At 32.2% G+C, this 23,059-nt stretch overlaps 2 protein-coding genes across 3 annotated transcripts in view; one reads left to right on the forward strand and one right to left on the reverse strand.

Annotated features, from left to right (window-relative positions):
- The window catches only part of LOC145328420 (uncharacterized), a 383,707-nt gene that overhangs the window by 108,456 nt on the left and 252,192 nt on the right, over positions 1-23,059 (forward strand). The window lies entirely within an intron of this gene.
- LOC145328406 (uncharacterized) lies at positions 11,074-13,661 on the reverse strand. 2 transcript variants are annotated; one of them, XM_080172044.1, is made up of 3 exons: positions 13,583-13,661; positions 12,783-12,902; positions 11,074-12,415 (listed from the first exon to the last, which is right to left on the reverse strand). In XM_080172044.1, exons 2-3 carry the CDS (start codon positions 12,895-12,897, stop codon positions 11,148-11,150), a joined length of 1,383 nt encoding a protein of 460 aa, XP_080028170.1. In that variant the 5' UTR covers positions 12,898-12,902; positions 13,583-13,661; the 3' UTR covers positions 11,074-11,147. The 2 variants fall into 2 exon arrangements, with proteins under 2 accessions (XP_080028170.1, XP_080028171.1); XM_080172045.1 differs by having other exon boundaries at positions 12,783-12,899; positions 13,583-13,654.

Raw genomic sequence — 23,059 nt, forward strand, 5'->3', positions numbered from 1 at the left:
GCTAGAATTATCTATTTCAATTTTGCTTAGACTTATGCATTAACATTCTGCTTATTCAGTTCTGACACTCTACAAGTGTTAATGTTCATTCGTCCTACCGTTTCAGAGCTTTGATTTTATGGATGTTGTCAATGTCATCCTTGATTTTTCAATAAGTGTCTAACTTAACAAGGATAAAACCTGAATTATTTTAATAAGTCTTAGGATACAAATAAAGAAGAAATATTATCCTATTTATCCTCATTATTTTAGAATTAAATGAGCTAATAGCTATAAGTAGTATAATCTCTTCTTTATCAGTTTTTTTTATCCATTTGACATGTGGATAAACTAAGGTGCATTCCCTTAAAGTGTTTTTTTTGTATTAAATAAATAAAGGGGGATGGGTAGGAGTAGCTTTTTTTGCCTCACCCCCCTAGCTTAGCACGATTTTTAACATATGGGAGGAGGGGTCAACAGTTATTATTAATGACGACCTTTTTAGAATTGTAATGCTTTTGGCTATTCATTATTCTGCCATTAGGTACATTTCTGCTATCCTGAAAAGTGCTGAGAAAATATTCCTATAATAGTTAGTTACGAATTTTGAAGCGAAGCAACTCTATAATCGTTACCAAAAGTTCCATTAAAAACATTTTTAACATTTTGGTTTGACAAAAGTTATTTTGCATGATATGATTATCCGGCGTTATCCTCTTCATTTTAAGATTTTTTTTAAAGGTTTGGTACCCTCCTCCCGCCCCCCGAAGAACTTTAAATCTTGCAAAGTAAGGTTAGGTTATAATATAGGCAGGCAAGTTTGCCGAGCGCCGCGGCCAAAGTAATAGTTCTTGGGGGGGGGGGGGGGGGGGGGTTAAGAAAACTTTCGAAATTAAAAAAAATCCTAAGATGATAATACCGATTATCCTATTCGTTTGATTTTTGGAATAATGATTTTTAGGACAACAAGGTAAAGTATTATAAGCGAGGCAACTCTCAATAAAATCCTAAAAATGAAAGTATGTTTTTTTACTGTATACTATATTTAAGCAATTTTGCAAAAAAAATTATGCTCTGATGTTGTCATCCTTGTTAACATACAAATGTAATTCACTTATTCAAACTGCGCCCCTAGCATCTAGGGGCTCTATATTCGAAGAGATATGGAAGGGCATAAAAATAACATAAAACCATCCCGGGACATATAAGAAGCTTCACTGTAAAGAAGAACTATATCGGTTCAGCGGTTAGCGAGATCTTACGCTACAGACATAGAAATTCTCATTACCTTATATTAAAGGATATAAAAAATAACCAGGATGACAACATCGGCAAGTAGCGAAGCTCAAAAATTATGAATGGATATCGGGAAAAAATTTACTATAGAGCGTCACACAATAAACATTAAACATGATAAAATAGGTAACACAGGAAAAATCACGCAATCTTTAAAATCACGGAAACTTTAAAATCTTAAAAATCAATGTAGCACCGCAATTAATAGACAAATCTTAATGAAACTTGATGGAATTATGTAGTATAAGAGCATATTCAATCCATGTTAATTCCAGCCGTCAATCCTGAATAGGAATTAAAAAAATCACGAAAACCTAAAAATCTACGAATCAATCTAGCACCCCAATGAAGAGACAAAGCTTTGAAAACTACGTAAAAACAAGTAGAATCTAAATTTAATTAATCCCTGAAAATTTCAGTCATTGAAATGGAATTAAGAAAATCATGAAAACTTGAAAATCTAGGAATCGATCTAGCACTCCAAATAACAGACAGATGGAGAAAATAATGTATAGACTAGATCGACATATGTAATAGGAGTATTCACTAAAAATTTCAGCTGTCTATCTTGAATAGGAGCCGAGAAAATCACGTTTCCCCCATAGCATTACAGTCTGACGGACTGACGGATAAAGTGAATTATAGAGTAGCTTCGCTACTAAAAAATCATTTTAAATACAAGAAGGCGAACAGCCATACCATAAACAGATTTTTGGTGTCTAATTTCATAATGTAGTATTTTTGTTTGTTTGTATGTCCGTAAAGATCTTACTAACCACATAACTGGTTATTTTGTGTGTTATTCTTTATCTATGCTTCGCTTCGTAATAATGCCATTTTTATGACCGATATTATGCTTCTCTAGCACATTAAGCTAGTTTAAATAAAGTAACAGGATGTTTATCTGTCTATCTGTTTGTTTGTTTGTTCCGAAGGATCTCACTAACCGCTGAACCGATTTGGTTCTCCGTTACAGGGTAGCTTTTCATAGGTCTTGGGAAGAATTGACTTTAAAAAAATTATCTTCCCACCGAATATTATTAACTTTTTCTTTTTAAATTTATAATAAAAAATTGGGTTATCAAATTCAACTCCTCATTCCTCAAGTGCTTCTAGAGGCCTCTACGGGCATATCCGCTAGTGTATTAAAATTGGATCATGTTTTTTTTTATTAAATACAATATCACAACGACATTCTACACCATACATATTCCTCAGATTTGATAAGAATATATTAGAAAGACATAATAAAAGTAGAGGGTAAGACAAACGAAAATTGACACCTGTAGAGTGTCAGAACTTAAAAAGCAGAAGTTTAAAAGAGATTTTGTTATTTGAAATAAATAGGAAATAATGAGAGTGGGGGGGGGGGGGTTAATAGTTTTACAGTTGTTAGTTTATTACTCATGGTCGGGTTAGGTTAGGTTTTACTGTTTACTGGGTAGCACCAACAAAGGGTTAGATACCCTGCGGGGAATAGGCATTTTAAATTTTTAAAGAGGTTCTTGGGTTTCAGTACTCAATAGTAGTTTGCAGGAAAGCACCAAGAACCTTGTACTGATAAATATTTTGTCTGGTTACTTTGTTATGGTAATCAATGTTTGCGCTTATGAATATGTAAATAATATAAGGAAAGATAGAGTAATGCACAAAATTTGATGAGTGCTTTCTCCCAAAGACCCTAGTGAGCACATAAATAAATTGAAAATAGGAGGAGGGGAGGTAGTTTTCTATCTATACTTAACCCAGTCGGATAGCCATAACCCTGCCAAACTACCCAACACACAGTGACAGTATAATCTAATTTGGCCTGGCCTAAACTGCTCCTCCCCCCCCCCCCCGATCTTATCTTTATTTTATTTCAAAATAAGGGGAGGTTTAATTTGTGAGGTTTAAGTTTTTTATCCCTGCTTCTCTGATAAATATTTCTTTATATACTTCTCTTTGTTTTATAAACATTAAACATATTATAGGGATGACAAGATTATTTATCTATTGAATTGTAATAACATAAGAATTTTGAATGACATAGAAACCTTTTGCATAAAAAAGGTATACATGTTCACAACAATGTAAATGAATATTATTATTAAGTTAAGCTAAAGCTTCCACATAGACGTTAAAAGAGCTGTATTAGCTTCTTAAACTCTTTAAGACTTTAAGACAAATATGTATATTTACTTCATGTTAATATATGTGAGGCAACTACTAGTGACTTCAATCCTATCAATCGATATAAAATCACTCGGATTTTGCAGCAGATATTCTTGTACTCTTAAAGTGATTCTGCCAGGTGGCTAAAATAAAGAAAAATCCCCACCCCCCAACAACCTTCTTAACCCCATCCCTTTCCATCCTACTGGATGAACAAACTGAACAATAAATGAAGTCCATAATAGCAACCTAGATTTAGGATAAAATTTCCTATGTCTATATATGCACGTATTCTATATCCATTAGCATTGGTCAATGTTTGAAAAGTGTAGGGCCGGAAATCAGTTGAAATAGAGAAATCTTAATAGAGAAACAAACAGAAAACTTTATGATAATAGGAAAAAACATTTATTTCAAGTTGTAAACCAAATTTCTTAAAGATTAGTCGCAGCAAATTAATAGTCGCAGCAAACATGTCATTGTCCAAAGCTAAAAAAAACTATACACCAGAATATGTTTGAATCTAATTCGCAGTTAGATAACAAGTGTAAGATAATTTTATGCTATGCTCTCCACAATTATCATGGGTTTGCAAAGCTCCCCATCCTCCCAAAGTCAACTTATCTAGGGGGCAAGTGCATAAGATCTTACTAATTTATCTAGAATTAGATGCTTGGGTCATTTAGGAAAATAGGTTACTTGTGGTTTACTTTTCATCTGAAGTTATCTAAGAATATGTCTACCCTTAGGTTATAACGGTTAAGGTAATCTTTAAACATAACCTGGTAGGTATATTTCCTGGAGAGTAGAATTCAATCGGTTAGGTGCTTTTCCGAGATCTGAAGGGACGGACAGACGGACAGACAGACGGACGAACAGACATAATTCTACATTGTATTATAGATAGGTCATTCTTGAATAACCAATATATATAAAAAGTTATTGTGGTGTTACTGTCCTATGAAGGCTATATATCAAACCTTTCTGAAGGTTATATATAAAAGTCCGTTCTCTTAAGGTTTTCCAGTTTTAAACTAATAAAACAACTTGCAGTGTACCTATCCTCCTGAGAGTTATTCAATAATATATTCATGTTCTGATATTCTGAAATAACCTTATCTTGGAATATCATTTTCAAAAGATTATCCAATAAAACCCAGTCTTCTAACTGCTTATCCATAACAAGCCTAATAAATGAATATTTTGTAGATATTCATGATTATATTTATTTATGTCTCAAAGACTTATTCATACTATTGGCTCAACTTACTTTTTGTTCTATAGATTCATGCAAATTAGAATAGGACAATGGATCTAATTTTCAATTTTATGTTTATTATGGGAAACAGAAACAACAGCCAATTTGTTTAAATGTCTATGAATCTATCGATCCTATATTGATTAAAATAGCAAAAATAATTTTAAAACATAGCATTAATTTATTGCGCAAGAACGAAGCTAATCTGTTAATTTTTATCTTTGCGAAGCGCAGATATTAAATTGTTCAAAAAGCTAGATATATAAGTATAGAAACAAATCATAGAAAATCAAGAAACCTTAAGAGAAATAAGGGATCTACTGCAGTTCACGGTAAAATATTGCTGGTAACGAATATTGCCAAAAATCTATGGATTTTAAAGGCTGCTAGCTGCCAAACGGCTGAACGTACAGATCATACCCGCACACCATTTTAAGCGGTATAAGAAGGCCTACAAATAATCTGGAATAGCCAAGATCCAATGATGCACAGGGAAAGCTTCACTGAAGAAAAAACGCGTAAAATAGGCCTTTTTCGCGCATTTCTCTGCACTGCGAGATAATTATGCATTATTGATTTGTGGCTATTTCAGATTATTTGTAGGCCTTCTAACAGTGTGCGGGCATTATATGTACGTTCAGCCGTTTGGCAATATTCGTTACCAGCAATATTTTACCGTGAACTGCAGTAGATCCGAAATAAGTATTTAAGTCTCTTAGTTTTAAATAGTGACCAACCGATCAATAGCCCATGTGAAATTTAGACCGGAATCTTCTCAAAAAAATATATTGACGGATTGATTTACATGTTATTAATAAACTTAGCTACTTCGCTAAGTAAACCAGATTTGAAAACTAAATAGATAGATAAATGACATTAGTAAATGATAAAATATGATGTGTGTATGTGTATATTTTGTTAAATGTTTATTGAAATTAGCAAATTTTCATAAAAGCCAATAGTTCCTTGCAAATAATTACATTGCTAAATTTATCAATTTATAATAATTGGTATTTTCAGATTTTTACCGGTCATACCAGGTTATAAAACTACCAAACAATGCATTCAATTAATGTTAAATTTCATTGAGTTTAAAACAAGAATGGAAACATCCATAATTAACAAAGTACAAAACAAATATTTGGATTGAAAAAAGTTAAATCAAGCAAATGCTTATGAGAATAGAAGTAATGAAAAAAATCACGAAACCCTATATTTTTTCTCTTTCTTTTTTCCTTTTTCTTCAACGCTCTCAATGATTAGCCTTATTTACATGCGGAAAAAATGAGGCTTTTCTGCAGATTTGATTGAACTTGATTTTGTTTAGCACAACTTAAAATTGAACAAGTTTACACAAAAGTTTTAAATATGTTGTCTAAACTCACCCCAACTCACACATTCAGGGATAGTACAATAGTGGATTAATTAATCTTCCCCCAAATCTTTTGAATATGTTGTCTAAACTCACCCCAACTCATACATTCAGGGATAGTACAATAGTGGATTAATTAATCTTCCCCCAAATCTTTTAAATATGTTGTCTAAACTCACCCCAACTCATACATTCAGGGATAGTACAATAGTGGATAATTAATCTTCCCCCCAAATCTTTTGAATATGCTGTCTAAACTTAACCTAACCTAAGGATGGAATGATAGGTTAAATTTAATTGATTGTAAGGTAATACTTTATTTCAGGGAGGTAGGAGGCATTGGACTAAAAATTACACGTTCTCTTATTCGTTGACTTCACAACGTTGGCACTTTTATTAAATCTTGATTTGTAGGTTCAAACTAACAAACTAACACTTTTCGATAATAATTCTAATCTAAAGCAAGGGTGATGATCATTGAGAATGTACATCAATTTATCGTTCATAATCTTATTGTGGTATATGTATATTATAAGTAAAGACCTAAAGGGTGAGCAAAAAAAAATGCGTGGATTTTTAAAATTCAAATGGCGCGGCTTGTGTTAATAGTAGAAAAATGTTACGCATACCGTTAGATCCGCTATGAACTGTATTTTTTGGAAATATAAAAACGATTTCTGTGCTACGCATTGGTAAAGAGCTACGCGGTAAAATGTCCCAATTGACATAAAACTTGACTTGCGAGTATATTACTAAATTTTAGAGAATAGTGTGTGCAAAAAAACTGCGTAGATTTTTAAAATTCAAATTGCGTGGCTTGTGTTAATAGTAGAAAAATGTTATGCATACCGTTAGAACTGTTAAGAACTCTATTTTTTGGAAATATAAAAACGGTGCCTGTGCTACAAATAATATAGGAACTAGGTGGTAAAACGTTCCAAGTTTTACTCGCAAGCCAAGTTTTAAGTCGGTTGGGACATTTTACTACGTAGCTTCCTGACTATATGCAGCAGAGGAATCGTTCTTATATTTCCAAAAAATACACTTCATAGCGGTTCTAACGGTATGCGTAACATTTTTCTACTATTAATACAAGCCGCGCAATTTGAATTTTAAAAATCTACGTATTTTTTTTGCTTCTCCTTTATGATTGACTTACTGGCGGACACACCCAAAATGTAGAATCACCTCAGTTTAAAATGATAAAGCTAAATGTAGCTCTTGCTATAAGGAAATCAGGTAAAGTAAATCAGAAAGTAGTCAGGTGCATTAAAGAGAACAACAGGACAATTTGCACAATAGGACATAGATAGTTTGCCGCAACAACAAAAATAATGAAAATCACACACAAAAGCTTCTGACAGCTTAATTGAAAATCAAAGTTTGATAAAATTCATTTTTGTCTGCTAGCTTAAAGGTCCTTGCTATTTAGATGAGGTAGTTGTCTGGAATATAAAAATGTACATCATTTATATGCTCATAGTTTCTCTGTGTTTATAGTTTCAAATTTAAAGTAGAGTAATTCTTTATTCTGTATACACTGTGAGCCATAAATACGCTGATATTCTATATTCGTTTTCTTCTATGTAAAACTGAACATGATATTCTGTCCAAAGCAATCAAGGAAGGGAAAGACACAAGCCAAGATTAAAAGGTGGTCCTGAAAACATACAATTTCGACTATATTGTTTTAACTTATAGAAATGCAATTTATTTTAGTTAAATGATTTAGTTCATATAAAATAATATGTTTACAGGACGAACACAAAATTCAGCTGTCTACATTAAATAGTAGCAGAGAAAATCACATCATTAAACAATCTGGAATAGCCAAGATCCAATTTATTCACAGGGAAAGCTTCACTGAAGAAAAAATGTGTGAAATAAGTCTTTATGTGCACTGCGATATAACTTTGCATAATTGAGTAATGACTATTCCAGATTATTTGTAGACCTTCTTATTATTTGTGGGACTTCTTTTGTCGGTCAAAATTGTAAGCGAGCATAATCTTTACGTTCCACCGTTTGGCCGTTAGCAGCCTTTAAAGTTCATGGTGATAATCGTTACCAGGAACATTTCACCGTAAACTGCACAAGATACTAAAATTTAGTTGTAACGTATTTACACCTATATGGATGAAATTATTATGCATTTCCTTAAAAACTTTTATATTGAAACATTTGCCAAAACGTTTAGGTATTATGGTTAACATCCCTATCATCTTTTGTATTTTAATGGATAACAATGAATTATTTGGATTTCTACTAATGGAGCTACTCTTTAATCAATAACATTGGCCTTGCATCTAGGGGCTCTGTGTTCGAAGGAGCAGAGATGAGATTAAAAATAGCGGATCTACTGCAGTTCATGGTAAAATATTGCTGGTAACGAATATTACCGTGAACTGCAGTAGATCCAAAATAGCTTAAATCAATACCAAGACTAGAATCTAAAAATAAATAGCCTAGAACCATTAGAAGACCTGTATGAAGCTTATGTAAGATAGAGAACTCAATCGGTTTAGCAGTAATTGAGATCTTAAGCTATACCTTGACATAAAAGCCTTACTACTTTATATTATCAGACAAAATAGCCTTAAACAATAAGAGGACCTATATGAAGCTTCCATAAAATAAATCGGTATAGTAGTTATTAAGATCTTGAGATCTTAAGCTTCATACAAAAAAAACAACATATATTATAGGAAATTATAGGAAATATTTGATTATAATACATGATGAAATATTAATATTTTAAATGATTTCTTAATTCACACATTTCTTTCTTATTTATACATTTTCTTTTTAATACTTCAATTGAAAGTGGGTGTCGATTTCAACACTTCCTTCCTTCCAGTGCTTCAAGAGGCTTTTATGGTAAAAGAAAAAAATATTAACACTGAACATGTAAATAAAAAGAAAAAACGAGCATATAGTGTGAAAATAGTCAGACAGGCTGGCTAACTTGTAGAGTATCTGCGATTTTACAAATGTGTTTATATGTATTTCAAAACTTGTATTTGTTCATAAAGCTCACAATAACCTTACGTCCAGGGATTTTAGGGGATAAGACAATAGACGATAAATTGATATATATATTCCCAATGTTGATAAACAAAATAACCACGCTTGTCTAATTCATCGACTCAAAACCTTTGGGTAATTTTAATGATATTTTATATTGGATCCAAAATATTATTAAAAAAACTGAACCTAGTAATAGTGTCTAACTTTTTATCTTTGTGACGTAACAAAAATCCATCTCTTTTTTAGGGGTTTCCTTTCCCTCCTCCCCTCTCATCCTTCGATTTTTGTTTCGTCACAAAGATAAAAAGTTAGACACTATTACTAGGTTCAGTTTTTTTAATAATATTTTGGATCCAATATAAAATATCATTAAAATTACCCAAAGGTTTTGAGTCGATGAATTAGACAAGCGTGGTTATAAAACTTAATTTACCAGAGTAATTTACAGTCCAATGTCCCCTAGTAAAAAATGTGTTTATTTTGTGAAACAAGTATTCGTTGATATTGGACACAATAACCTTGTTCAAACTGTGAAACAAAGTAAATGCCATTGATGTGCCAAAGGGGCATATACCCCCGGAAAAATTCATTTACATTTACAAGTCAAAACTTCCTTGGAGGGGAGAAAAAAATATACTAATATCTACTAAAACAAGGATGACAACATCCATAAAAGCGAAGCACTGAAACGGGAGGACAAACGGACATAAACACTTGTATAGTGTTAGAACTTAATTATCATAATATAAATTTATAAGAGTCAAAGCAAAATTGTAAGTAAATTTGTTGTAAAACTGCTTGATACAGGATAATTTTTATGGACATACTTACATTTTTAGGGCTTGATTATAGAGTTGCTTCGCTTATTACATTATACTTTGTTGTCCCAGGAATCAATATACCAAAAATCAGATCAATCCGATGATTTGATCACATAAAAATTTGTTGTTAAAAAAGTAAAAAAATCAACATGTTTAAAATGGACGTACGGACATTTTGGTAATGATTATAGAGTTGCTACGCTTTCTAAATCGTACCTAACTACTAAAGGAATCACCATGCAAAATTTGAAATCGATAGGACAATTCTAACATGCCTAAATTAACGGAAAAAGCTATCCGTTACGGACGTACGGACGGACGGACGTACGGACGGACCGACCCTAATTATAGAAAAGCTTCGCTTTTAAAAACCTTTGAATAAATCAATTAAATAGCTGTAATTATATCATATTCTCTTCACGATAAGTATAAAGGAAATAGTAGCATTTGAAAAATTCTATAAAGTTGTGAGTAAAATTCCAGTCAAATGCAATTATTAATTCTATTGTTTTTAATTATTACCACACCCAAAGTATAATTAAACGCATATTTAAAAACAGCTTTACCTAATAAGCGCATTTGATAGAAATCTTACTCACAATATTGCAAAAGCTACTTTTTCCTTTTTTTGTGTATATTCCCCAAACCAAGAGACATGTTTCAGCAGTTTACAATATTAGCCTTGTATTAGTCAACTATGATTTGTTACATTTTAACTCTGAAGGGGTCTCTAACCCTAGAGAGACCTTGCCCAAAACCTATAATTGAATTAGTTTTGGTTCCAATTTTTTTTATGTAAGAATAGAACTAAGATAGGGAATTGTAGTTCTTACACTAATTGTTTGGAGGGATATTGCTTTTTGAAGGAGTTTTAAATCTTGTAATTGTTCACAATGCTCACTTTAAACTAGGATGACAACATTCATGAACAGTGAATCACAAAAATATGGATGTAGACAGGTAGTCAAAATGAGTCATTAGAAAGCTCCTAACAACTCAGTATAATATTAAGCATTTTACATAGAGCCGTATGGGAATTTTTTTTCTTAAGTCAGCCATTTATCTTTAATGGCAGTCGAGAAATTTAAAATTCAAATGTTTCAGACAGTTCAACAATTGGAATTATAGAGAAACTTTGCTCCAAAAAAATATTCAATACTCTACTCAATGATCTAACTATGTATTTCAAACAAGATTACAATTTATTTGAAGGTATTATAAAATCAAAGACTTACAAAGTCTAACGAATATTTCTATATTCTTGATGCATTCGTTTGAATATAAAATTATCACATGCATTCTTTACATTGTAAATCATATTGACAACATTAGCTTTGACGGCATTGTCAAGCTTCATACCATCCAGATCTTCCTTTTCTAAATTCTGAAGAAGTTGTTCTAATCTAAACCTTTCCTCTCCAAGAGGAATAATTTTGGATCTAAGTTTGATTGTTGTGTCAGAAAATGATTTGTGAATAAACTCCATTGAATTGATGGCACTTTGGATGGCTTTTTGTTGGTTTTGAAACAGCTCTTGCTGGAGTAGATTCTGTTGGTGTTCTAGTTCTCTTTGCTTGTCTGCCTTCTCTTTCTTAAGTTTCTGAAAACTTTTATCCATTGCTACTCCATCTGAGATAAACTTTTGCAGTTGTGTCTCAGAAATAACCAATTCCTTTCTCGCCTCCTCCATAGTCTGCCTAATCTCTTCAACTCGTGAGCCAGTAAGATAGTCTGCTAAGTATGAGGATAAGGCAGTACCTCCAATTACTCCTCCGATAACTGCTGATCCTATTGCAGCAAATTTACCAAAGTAAGGACCAACTGCGCAGTTAAAGAAGATTTTAGAAACACCACCTAGAATACCTTTCTTCTTGTTGCCAATCATATTTACTGTTGATTTGCCAACCAAAGAACTAAAAAGTGATGTAATTGAAGTAGCCGAACGCTTTGATCGAATATGTTGAAAGTCAATCTGTCTGCTTTGCGTTGTTGAAATCCTATGTGTTTCAAGACTATGTTTCATACTTTGCAATAGTTGATCTACAGTCTGAAGTAAATCATTAACTTGTTCTATGTAATCTTCAGCTTCAGGGAGAGTATCATCATTGAGATTAATAATATTAATCATTTGTTTTGTAGCTAATTTCAATCCAAATATTGTCTTATCTGGCCTTTGCTCTGTTGTATTTATTATCTGCTCAAGACCTGTTAACCTACTGATTGTACTTTTTGCAAATGATGTCAATAAGATTCTAGATGTTACAAGATTCTTTTTAATGTTTGAGAATGATTCAATGAATTGCTCAAAGATGTGATCATTTTGTATGCCAGCTGTCTGTAGATTAGTAGTGCTCATTCTCAGGTCCAGATCAATAACTTCAGTGGCAATATCAGCATGGTTCAGGTTGTTGAAAACCTGGTGCAATGCTTTGCCAGTTTCAACTAATGCATCCATGACATGATGAGCTATGTTGTCTCTTTCTGTAAAGTCTTGATGCACACTTACATCTGCAAATAAAAACTAAATTACTATTTCAAAGAAGGATTTTGGGCACTGAAACCTACAATCATTTAAGAAAACAAATGAGAAAATGGGGTGGCGTTTTTCTATGTCTAACAATTGCAGAGGACCAAAAACCTGCGGGGCCTATATCTACTAAATTCTAATCCTATCAATATATAACCTAAACCTTTACCGTAAAAAAAACAAAGAAAAACTAACCCCCTACCTTATTTTTATACAAAAAAAGGAGGGGGGGGGGGGGGTAAGTGCTTAACTCGGAGTTTTGAGAAAATACAAAATAAAAAAAACAAAAAGTTTTAATTACATTATTATACATTATATAGTAGTTGTATAAAATAAAAAAATCCTTGCCTGTAATGTCATCTTGATCATTGTGTGTTTGGGCTCCGAGGCTTTGAGCCTCTATAACCAGTGATTGACTCATCAGTAACACCATCGAAGGTAGCAGATTCGAAACAGTCACCATTGCTACTAAAAAATAGAAAATTATTATTTATAGATAAAAGTTTTTTGTCACTTTTTTATGTTAGAATGGAGAACAGTTATATAATTATACTTTGAAATTAAAATAGTGCCTGTACCACTAGCATCTGGGGGCTTTGTGCTCGAAGTGGATGTGCAGAAAAATAGCCTATAACCATCCTAAGACCTATGTAAAGCTTTCCTCAAAATCGGTTGAGTAGTTATTAGAATCTAACGCTACCGACAAAAAAAACCTTACTACTTTATATCATAGGATAAAGATCATAAAAACCTTTTTAGTAATCTTAATATTTGTAAGTTTAAATATATTTATCAGAATTTTTTTTATATAATTCTTCTTGTTTAAGTTAGGTTTACTGTACATAAGACATATTTTTGTAATTTTTAATATAACTAAAACTATAAATCTTTTACCTTTGCAAATAATTTTATTGAACTAAATTCTACTTTGGGTACCAAGTGTAGAAACTAAAATAGTTATTTTTCGCATCGTATTATAAACAGCTTTCGGCACCTCGGGGCTAAAAAAACTGGTTTTAATCTTATAATTGTACCTTTTTATATTCGTAGAAAGCTGGATATAATACGATGCTAGACATATTTTTTTCGTATGGATAAGAACCGGTTCCTATCCACCGGATTCGAATGAATACAAGAAATATGTTTACCTAGACTCTACTGACTTGTCAAGCAAATTATTATTTTGTATGTCTTATCTACTCCGAATTAAAACAACTACTAAAGAAATTCAAAGTTTCATCACATGTTTCAATCTGTTATAGTGTTTCCTAAATTTTTGTTAAATAAAAAGTTTAACAAGGATAATTACGTTCAAAAGAAGAAAACAATAAGCATACAAACAACATTTTTGATTTAAATGGAACAATTAATTAAATGGAGTTATAAGCAGAGATAAGATAATAGAAGATAAATTAACATACTTCCCTTATTTTGAAAAACAAAATCAATCCATTATGTAGATTGAGGTTATTTTTCTCCACCCTCCCAACGAAAAATGACTCGACCCCTTAAAATTATATTTTTCATTTATAACTAAAATTGACAATGCGACTTCCCCCCCCCCCCTCCCCTCCCATAAGTTCCCCTAGAGGCCACTGAGGGTGTTGCGGCTAGTACTACTATAAGTAACAACTTAACAAGGATGACAACATCCATAAGTAGCGAAGCACAAAAATTGTGGATGGGAATATGTAAAAGTAGATTTAAAGTGTATTTATTAAAATCAAGAATAGATTTATTAGGAAAACACGAAACCTTGTTTTATTTTGTATGATGAAGACGGTTAAAGTTAATTACATACTAGATGCACATAACAATGGGAAAAAATATTTTGAAACTGTTAATGCAAAAAAGTTTTAAAATTAGACCAAAAATTCCAAAGATATGGGGAAATATGTCAAACATATAAAAATAGCCCAAAACCTGCTAAAAGGCAGTTTGGCCGCCATTGTTTCTTTTCTTAAAATGCCAGAAATTTAATTTTAATATCTTTAACTGAAATTTTTTTGAAAATTGGACCATAAACACCAAAGATATGGGTAAATATGTGAAAGATATAAAAATAGCCAAAAACCTGCAAAAAGGCAGTCTGACTGTCATTGTTGTTTTCTTCAAACAACAGGAAATTTAATTTTGATATTTTTAACTAAAAAAATTTCGAAAATCGGACCATAAACACCAAAGATATGGGGAAAATTTGGAAAATATAAAAAATAGCCTAAAACCTGCTAAAAAGCAGTCCGACCGTCATTGTTGTTTTCTTCAAATGACGGGAAATTTAATTTTGATATCTTTAACTGAAAAAATTTCGAAAATCGGACCATAAACACCAAAGATATGGGGAAAATTTGGAAAATATAAAAAATAGCCTAAAACCTGCTAAAAAGCAGTCCGAACGCCATTGGTGTTTTATAGTTAATTGTGCTCCTTGATGATGGGAATGTTGTCAAAAAATTTCAGAATTCTATCTTTTATAGGAGCCGAGAAAATCACGTTTCCCCCAATTCATTAATTACGGACGGACGGACGGACAGACGGACGGACGGACAGACGGACGGATAGACGGACGGACGGACATTGTGAATTATAGAGTAGCTTCGCTACTAAAAAGAAGAACATTTATTTATATCTGTTTCCCCCAAGGGTGTTTATAACAAATTTTTTGTTAAAAATCAAAATGATGATTTCATTTAAAAACTTTTTTTTTTAAATGACGTCAATAATCTTAATGATGTTTCCCCAAATTAAAGATAATTTTTACGTTCAGAAGCATCTTGTAAAATATAAAAGTTTCTCTGTCCCAATATTGTGGTAGAACTCTGTTTTTCGTAAGTAGCCCCCCCCCCCCCATTCTCACATCACTTGCCCTATTAACAGCAGAGAAACATTTATTTTAGAAGTAAGGCTTTATGTATCTAATGCGTTTGTCCTTCTTTAGTTTTTTCTGTTACACGTTTTATTATTACACTAGCGGCTTCGCCCCTAGCCTCTAGGGGCATTGCCCAAAAAGGTTTGATCAAACTATTTTTTTTTGTATTTTAAAAGAAAAACCTAAATTTTTTTTTTTTGGGGGGGGGGTAGTCGACCTTACTATTTTAATTTTAGTTTTAAAAAGAAAAAGAAAAAATATTTTGGGGGGTATTTTTCATTTTTTTTTGCGGGGGTTGGGGGTGTCCCCAACCACCCAAGAACATAGTTATAAATCTTCCTGGGACCTATGAGAAGCTACCCTGTAAAGGAGAACCCGATCGGTTCAGCGGTTAGCGAGATCCTTCGCTACAAACAGACAGACATCGTTCTACTTTGTATTATAGACACGCGGCTGCACCCCTATCAAATAGGGGCTCTATATTCGTAAGGATATGTATTCTTATGGAAGGACACTAGGCTATAGCATAAAACAATACCCAGGCTATTTACAAAAATAAAATAGCCTAAAACCATATCAGGGCTTATACAAAGCTTCCCTCTAAAGAAGAACCATATCGGTTCAGTGGTTAGCGAGATCCTTCGCTACAGACCAAAAAGCTTACTACTTTATGTATTAGGATTATTTACTGTATTTTTTCCGGGAGGGAGGGAGGAGATATTGGGTTGTTTATTGCACTAGTCCCCAAAGTTTTATAATAACATTTTCTTATTCGTTGGCTAAACAACATTAGTGTCTTTAAATTTTGATTTTATTAAGTTGGGTGTCCAAATGTTTCAACCTCTTATTTTAATGTAATCTACAGAAGTAGTAAATTTGGGGATGTACATCAATTTATCTGTATCTTATCCCTTTAGATCTCCGATTTTATCATAATATTAAAGAACAGAATGTGATAGGTTTGGGGGTTTCATACACACCCTAAATAGTCTGTATGGGGATTTGTAAATATTTGTTTCTTAACAAGATAAAAACAAAAAGTGTCCCTGTGTTAATTATATACTGTTGATTATTTGGCGGATAAAAAGTAAAGTTTCTAGGGAAAGAACAATGGATAAAAATTGGTTGAAATTAAAAGTTCTAGATCAACACTTTACATCTATAAATACAATACAAATATATACTATAATTCTACCCCCCCCCCCTTAATTTGAAATAAATATTCTAAAATATTTTTTTTTTATAAATAGACGGGAGCCGGGGGATTCGATTCTAGAAAGGCACTATAGAAGAGAGCTATCTCACTATGCCTGCCTTAATTGTGTTGTTTTAATAGAATATTAATATAAGCTTCGCTACTTATGGATATTGGTAAACCTTGTTAGATTCTAGTAGTAAGATGAGTAAGATGTAGGGAAAAGCTAACCCCCACTCCTTATTTTACATTTATTTCAAAATAAAGGGGGGGGGGGGGAGGTCAGTTATCGATTCTCCCCTTAAAGGAAGGCATAATTTCTTTTATTTCAAACTATTAATGTATTTATATATATTTATTTATCATCTATGGAAAAATTTAAAAACTTCGGATATAGTCCCTTTCGAGGCAACGGCTCTGAAGGGGCTTTCGACGTATTCATAATAGCTTTAGATAGGTTATTTCAGTTTAGGTGATCGCCCTGCAGGGTCAGAAATCCCCACAGGTGCTAGAAATAGGAGAAAATCTACTGTGAAAATACGAAGAAAGGAACCTTAAGAGGAGTCTCCACGAAAGAGACTATACCCAAAACTTCTAGAAGTCATTCTTCTTTTTTCACCTTTTAAGTAATTTATTTAATCATCCATCTGTTAATCAAATGTATATTTATTACATTCATTATATGATATTATAATTCTTGTAAGAGAAGCAATTACAGTATGTGAAGAGAAAGAAACTTTGTAAAAATATTTTCATTCTTAACAAGTCTGAACAAAGTTTAGATCAAAGAAGTTTTTTTCATTATTATACAGAAGAAACAGTATTTAAGATGTTTCCTTATTTTTTAAATCAATTTCTATGGTGTCTCAAAAGAATTATTCTAATTATATAATTGTCCTAACACAAAAAAACATTACTTAACCAAGGGGGGGAGGGCGAAAGTCGACTTACTACTTACAATTTTTGTTTTAACGTTTTCTTAACAACCTTTGGGAATTTTATTGAATTTAAATTGGTTGTTTCATTAAGTGTCAACGTTTCAATCACTAATTGTAATCTAAAGAAGGCGTAATTTTGTGTATCATTATTTGGGATGTACAATGTACATACATTGATTTATCGACCATTGTCTTATCTCTTTAGTTCCTCAAATATTTCTTTTAACATGAATGGATATAGCAACAAAAGAAAAAAAATATTCCTTCGAGATTAGAAGCTTTAAAATTATCTTAATTATTGTAAAATACATTCAATAAAAATCACCATTGCCAATAAACCCTAAAATATTTCTAAGTCCAGGTAATAAATCACAGGTCACACTTCCAAGTGAAATAAGAAGCGAGTTCTAGGATCATATTTTGTCCATCTGTCTGAGTGTGTGTAGCATATGATCTTATTACAATCGAAGCGCTGGAAAATATCATGTGTGACGTCACTAAGATACACTCTTTTTTAGAGGTTTCCTTTCCCACTTCTCCAATCATCCCTCCTTTTTAGACGTATTTTTATGATGCAACACATGACACATTCCAGTGCTTAATTAAAATCTGATATGACAATGAATATCATCTTATTTTGATTTATTGACTAAGCTGCTTATAAAAAATGAGGTCAAACATAAAAATGACCAATGATTGGCAGGTATTCATTATAATTGACCAATGGTAAAATGTGTACCTGCCTATCATTGGTCATTTGTATTGTATGGCATAATTTTTTTAGACACTATAAGCTTCCTCTTTATTTATAGCTGTTAAATTATTACATTGAATACTGTAACGTCAGGCCCTACAACCAAGGATAACACATGTGGACTATGTCTGAGTCTTCTTTTCTGTCCGGATACCCATATATTATGAAGTAAAGTCCACATACAACCATTCTTGTCTGAAAGTAATAATTTATTTGTGCATAGGATGAGTTGCGTCTGTTTTCCAAGACATATCTCGGGAATAGTCCCTTTCATAACATCACCCCATATAAGGCGATTCGTCGTATTTTGAAAATGGCTTTTTTTAGGTTAGGTTAGGTTATATTGGGTTAGGTGATTGCCCCACAGGGTTAGGTAATTGGCCCCGCAGGGTTAGAGCCCCCCTCAGGGGCTAGAAATAGGAGAAAAGCTACTGTGAAAAATATGAAGAATCCCCCCATAAGGTGCGATGAAATGAAAGGGACTATACCCCCTTATATATACTCTTACTGTTGATATAATGCATCTGACATGGCAGCAGTGGGATGTTTTCAAGATGACCGAACTCTTGATCCAAGTTTTGACTTTGTCGAGACACCAGGGGAGCTATAGTAGACCAATCTTGAATGTTTATTGAAAGCTTTTAGCATAACAAAGAGATAACTTTAAAGAACTTAGGGTCAATCTCTCACACAGATCTTATCAGAAGGGCAAAATTGGTCACCTTAAAAGCATCCCACCTTAGTTATAACATTGTTCCGACCAAAACAGAACCAAACACTTCTCCAACGATGCATGTAATGATTCAGTCCAGGCTATATAAAGGGTATTGTAAATTTGTAATATCAGTTGACTATAATTCCTGCCGAGAGACTTGTAATTTATTGACTTTCTATTTCATCCTTTATCAGACACATATTTCACTCATTTTTTACAAAATTTATGTCACTATATTTTTAGTCCACTGAAAAAGTGTTGGTGCTTTTCCTCAAAGTACATTACACGCCTCCGTATCCCCATTATTTTTTTAAAATGAAGAGGGGGCTTTAACCCTGTGGGGCTATGGCACCCTATTCAGTTTTGCAGTTTAGCTGGATGTTAATTCCTGCCCTGTACCTAATGTGACCTAGCATAATATGACCTAAAGTAAAAAATACAATTATAACAACTTCCCCCCCCCCCCCCATATCATAATTCATTAAAAACCCTAGAGGTCTATTGAACTTACCTAGGCACTTTGACTGAAACCACTTTTTATTCTAGCTTCTTCATTTGATTGGTTGGTTTCTTTGTAGACAATGTCAAACAATGTATATTGAAAATCTTTGCTCATAAAAAAGACAGACGGGAAAATAAAAAAAGATCTTTTGTTTTCTGAACAATACTGTACATTTTTTGTTCTAGTAAAGTTAATAATACAAAGATTAAAATAGAAAGCGCAGCTAATCTTTAATTAGAAGCTTTTTAAAGTGCCTTTAAAAAAATGACATCATGCAAGAAAAACTACCAATGATAGGCCAATACACAGACTAAATTACCAAAAGCAGGCCAGTATACATTTTAATGGACCTATGGTAGGACAGTTTTACGTCATTTTTATAGGCACTATAAAAAGCTTCCTTTTATAGAGGTCTGGCAATCCCCTCGAGTATGAATTTCATGGCTACTTACAAGTGTGGAGTTCTGTATTCTTTGTAAATTCTCCTAGATAAGACAGAGAGACATCCTGTTACTTGCATGTAAAGATACCTAATAAACCAAGAATATAGACAGACAAAACCTAATAAAAATGCTGAAACCTCATTATTATTTGAATTATGGTGAAAACAAAGGAATTTCTTTCTTAGGTAATGTCCCATAAAGTGTATAGCGAGCACACAATACCCCCCTCCCCAACCTCTAATTATTTAAATAAGTTGAAAATAAGGGTAGGACAATTTATTTCGTATGCTTAACACAACTTGGCCTAAAGTAGGATAAAATTATTTATTTTCAATTCATTTCAAAATAAAGAGGAGAGGGTAGGTATTATTGTGCTAGACATTATTTAGGGAACGTCCCGCCAAAATCATAATATAAACTTGATAGTAACTTCATTTTTAAAATAAAGATACTTAGGATAATAAAGTTATTATTGCATTATCTCTATAACTAGATGTAAGCCTGTATTAAGAATCCAACAAAGAATTAAAAATTTGCACTAATTCCAATATAGAATTCTTGAACATTGTCTCTGTTGTCTGAGGCCTTTTGTTGAAGCAACTTATAGGGCCTATAAAAATGACGCCATACAATTCAACTATAATAGGCCAGTATATATTTTACTATTGGTAAATCAAAGTTAAGTTTCGAATTTTTGATTTTCTGTACTCTTAAAATAAAAACTGAAATATTATTTTGATGTTCTATTAATGGTTATAAAAAACAAAGAAAATAAGCCATTAATCATTAAATTCTGATAACATAAGTGGGGTAAAATTGCTTTCAAAAAAGTTCTCATAAAAAACACACTGTATAAAAGATTACATTGCCAGATATCCGTCCGGATATTGAAAAATAGCTGGATATCCGGCCCAACCCTAGTAATTAGCAACTAACAATTTTAAGCTCTAAGTTTGATCCTAAGTTTGATCCTACTATCTTTTTCATTCCAACCCAAGGGCATCTTAGGAAAGGTTGTTTTTTTAACTCATGAAAAATTGCGACAACATTTGGCAATCAAATGCATTGAAACGAACCCTAACGACATATGCGAACACAGTAATAGTGTCTGACTGATTATGACGTAAAAAAAAATTAGCCAATAAGAGGCCGTTATTGACCAATGGTAAAATTTATAGTGGCCTCTCATTGGCTAATTTTTTTTGTTACTTCATAATCAGTCAGGCACTATTACTGTGTTCGACATATGCACATATAAATCATCAATCAATCTATCTAAGTGGGCCTGCATTGTCTTTGCATGAAAACTGGTGGATTTGCAATTTCTTAACATGACTTGCAGTTTTTTCTAAGTAAGGTGTTTCTACACAACAACTATAATTGTGTGTGTGTGTGCCAAGTAAGATCTTAAAAACGAACTAAAGTACATTCTTAAGATACTCTTAATAAATAGATAGACAATCACTTTAAATAAGAATTCTTAGCAAAAACTTCGCAATCCGTCAATCTGTCGTAAGATTGTCTATTATACTCTATGTAACTTACAAATTGGTATATAAAATTATGCCTAGTCATCCAGGCAATCACCATTTCAAGTTATAAAGATTAAGTTGATATGCCTTTCTATTAATGATTATAGAGTTGCTGAAATAATATATTTCATTGTTTATAATTGAATCACGAAACCTTTCAAAAAGAATTAAAATTTTTGTTGGTTTGCTTGAATCTTTAAAATTGTTTTGTAAAAAGATGAAGTAGAATAATTTATCTTAATATTGAAGTTCTCTTTCAAATTATCAACTAACATTAATCATAGTTATACAATGCGGTACATTATACAGGGAGGGAGGGGGCTTTGGGCGCTAAATTGTTCAGGTACCCAAAGTTTTATAGCTGAGTTATCTTATTTATAAAAAAAACTTTGGATAACTTTATTGAAACTTTATTGCTTAGTTAAAAAAGTGTTTTAACTTTACAACCAATAATTTAGTCTGCTAAAGAAGTATTTTTGTGTATCAGCCTATGTTAACCCAAAGTAATAAATAAACAAACTTAAAGTGGGTAGGGCAAAAATTTCATTTTTTTTATGAGGAGGGTGGTTTCCCGTTAATAAAAAGAGAATAGCTTAGATCTATTTTAGGAGATTTTAAGCAGCATCATCATTGTTTACGAATGTCAATTAATTGTCTTATCCCTTAATACCCCTGAGTCTTGCAAGATTAGTATTTGTTTTTAGGTATTTTTTCCTCCCCCCCCCCCCTCCCCCCCTATTCTCTCTCCTATCTACAGTAAATTAGACAGAGGTCAGCCGTAACTAAATTATATTAATATTCCCTAGGGTCTAGGGGGAGGGGGGAAAGGTGAACAATCACACACGTGAATCTAAAATAATATTGTTCGGATCTCATTTTGTTCTTTATGGTTTTTTATACATAATTTCAAAAACTAATTAATAATTATAATTGATTTTAACAAGCATTTAAAAAATGATTTTTCAGAATGGAAAAGAGCATTTTTTAATCCATCAAAAATTAATAAAATTCTGATCAATTCTCAACGTATGTACTACTTATAGAAAATGAAATAACTTCCCACCCTTCTTATAGATAGAACCAAAGATAAGTCCTATCTTATAGGACATATATTTGTGCTAGCTTATCAACAAGAACATAAATGATTATAACAAAAATGACATGAATCCAGAGAGAGAGGGGAAAATGGGCTGTTTATTACACTAGTTCCTAAAGTTTTATAATAACGTTTTCTTCTCGTTGGCTTTACAACTTGGTTGGTTCATTAAGTTGAGTTTCAAACGTTTTAACCAATAATTTACTTGCACCTATTTTTATTTGCCATATGAATAAGAACAATTATATTATACATTGGTATAATTATATAGATATATATCTTTCTATTGTTCTATGCTTAATATGTATTAATTATACGCTATTGTAAGCAACTATATAGTATAATAATACCGGAGGAATAATTTAATTTTTAACAAGAAAGATCCTTTGAATAAAAAAGCCCAACAAAAATATAAATTTAACAGTAAACTGTAATACAGTAAAGATAAAACATTACTTAAGTGTAAAAAAATCACTATAAATTACTATAATACGTGTTTCTTAACAGGACAAACTTTTCTTAGGCTTTGTACTTTTACTATTGTTCCTACTTGTTCTAGGAACCAGATAATAAAGGGTGTG

The sequence above is a fragment of the Acartia tonsa genome, chromosome 9, assembly GCF_053477335.1.
Source record: "Acartia tonsa isolate MP-2025a chromosome 9, ASM5347733v1, whole genome shotgun sequence".
Taxonomy (NCBI): domain Eukaryota; kingdom Metazoa; phylum Arthropoda; class Copepoda; order Calanoida; family Acartiidae; genus Acartia; species Acartia tonsa.

Bases quoted from the DNA above. Each gene is read 5' to 3' on its own strand.
- LOC145328406 (XM_080172044.1), bottom strand. From the start codon at position 12,897: ATGGTGACTGTTTCGAATCTGCTACCTTCGATGGTGTTACTGATGAGT. The intron at 12,416-12,782 runs GCAAGGATTTTT...TTTTATTTGCAG, and splicing joins TGATCAAGATGACATTACAG to ATGTAAGTGTGCATCAAGAC.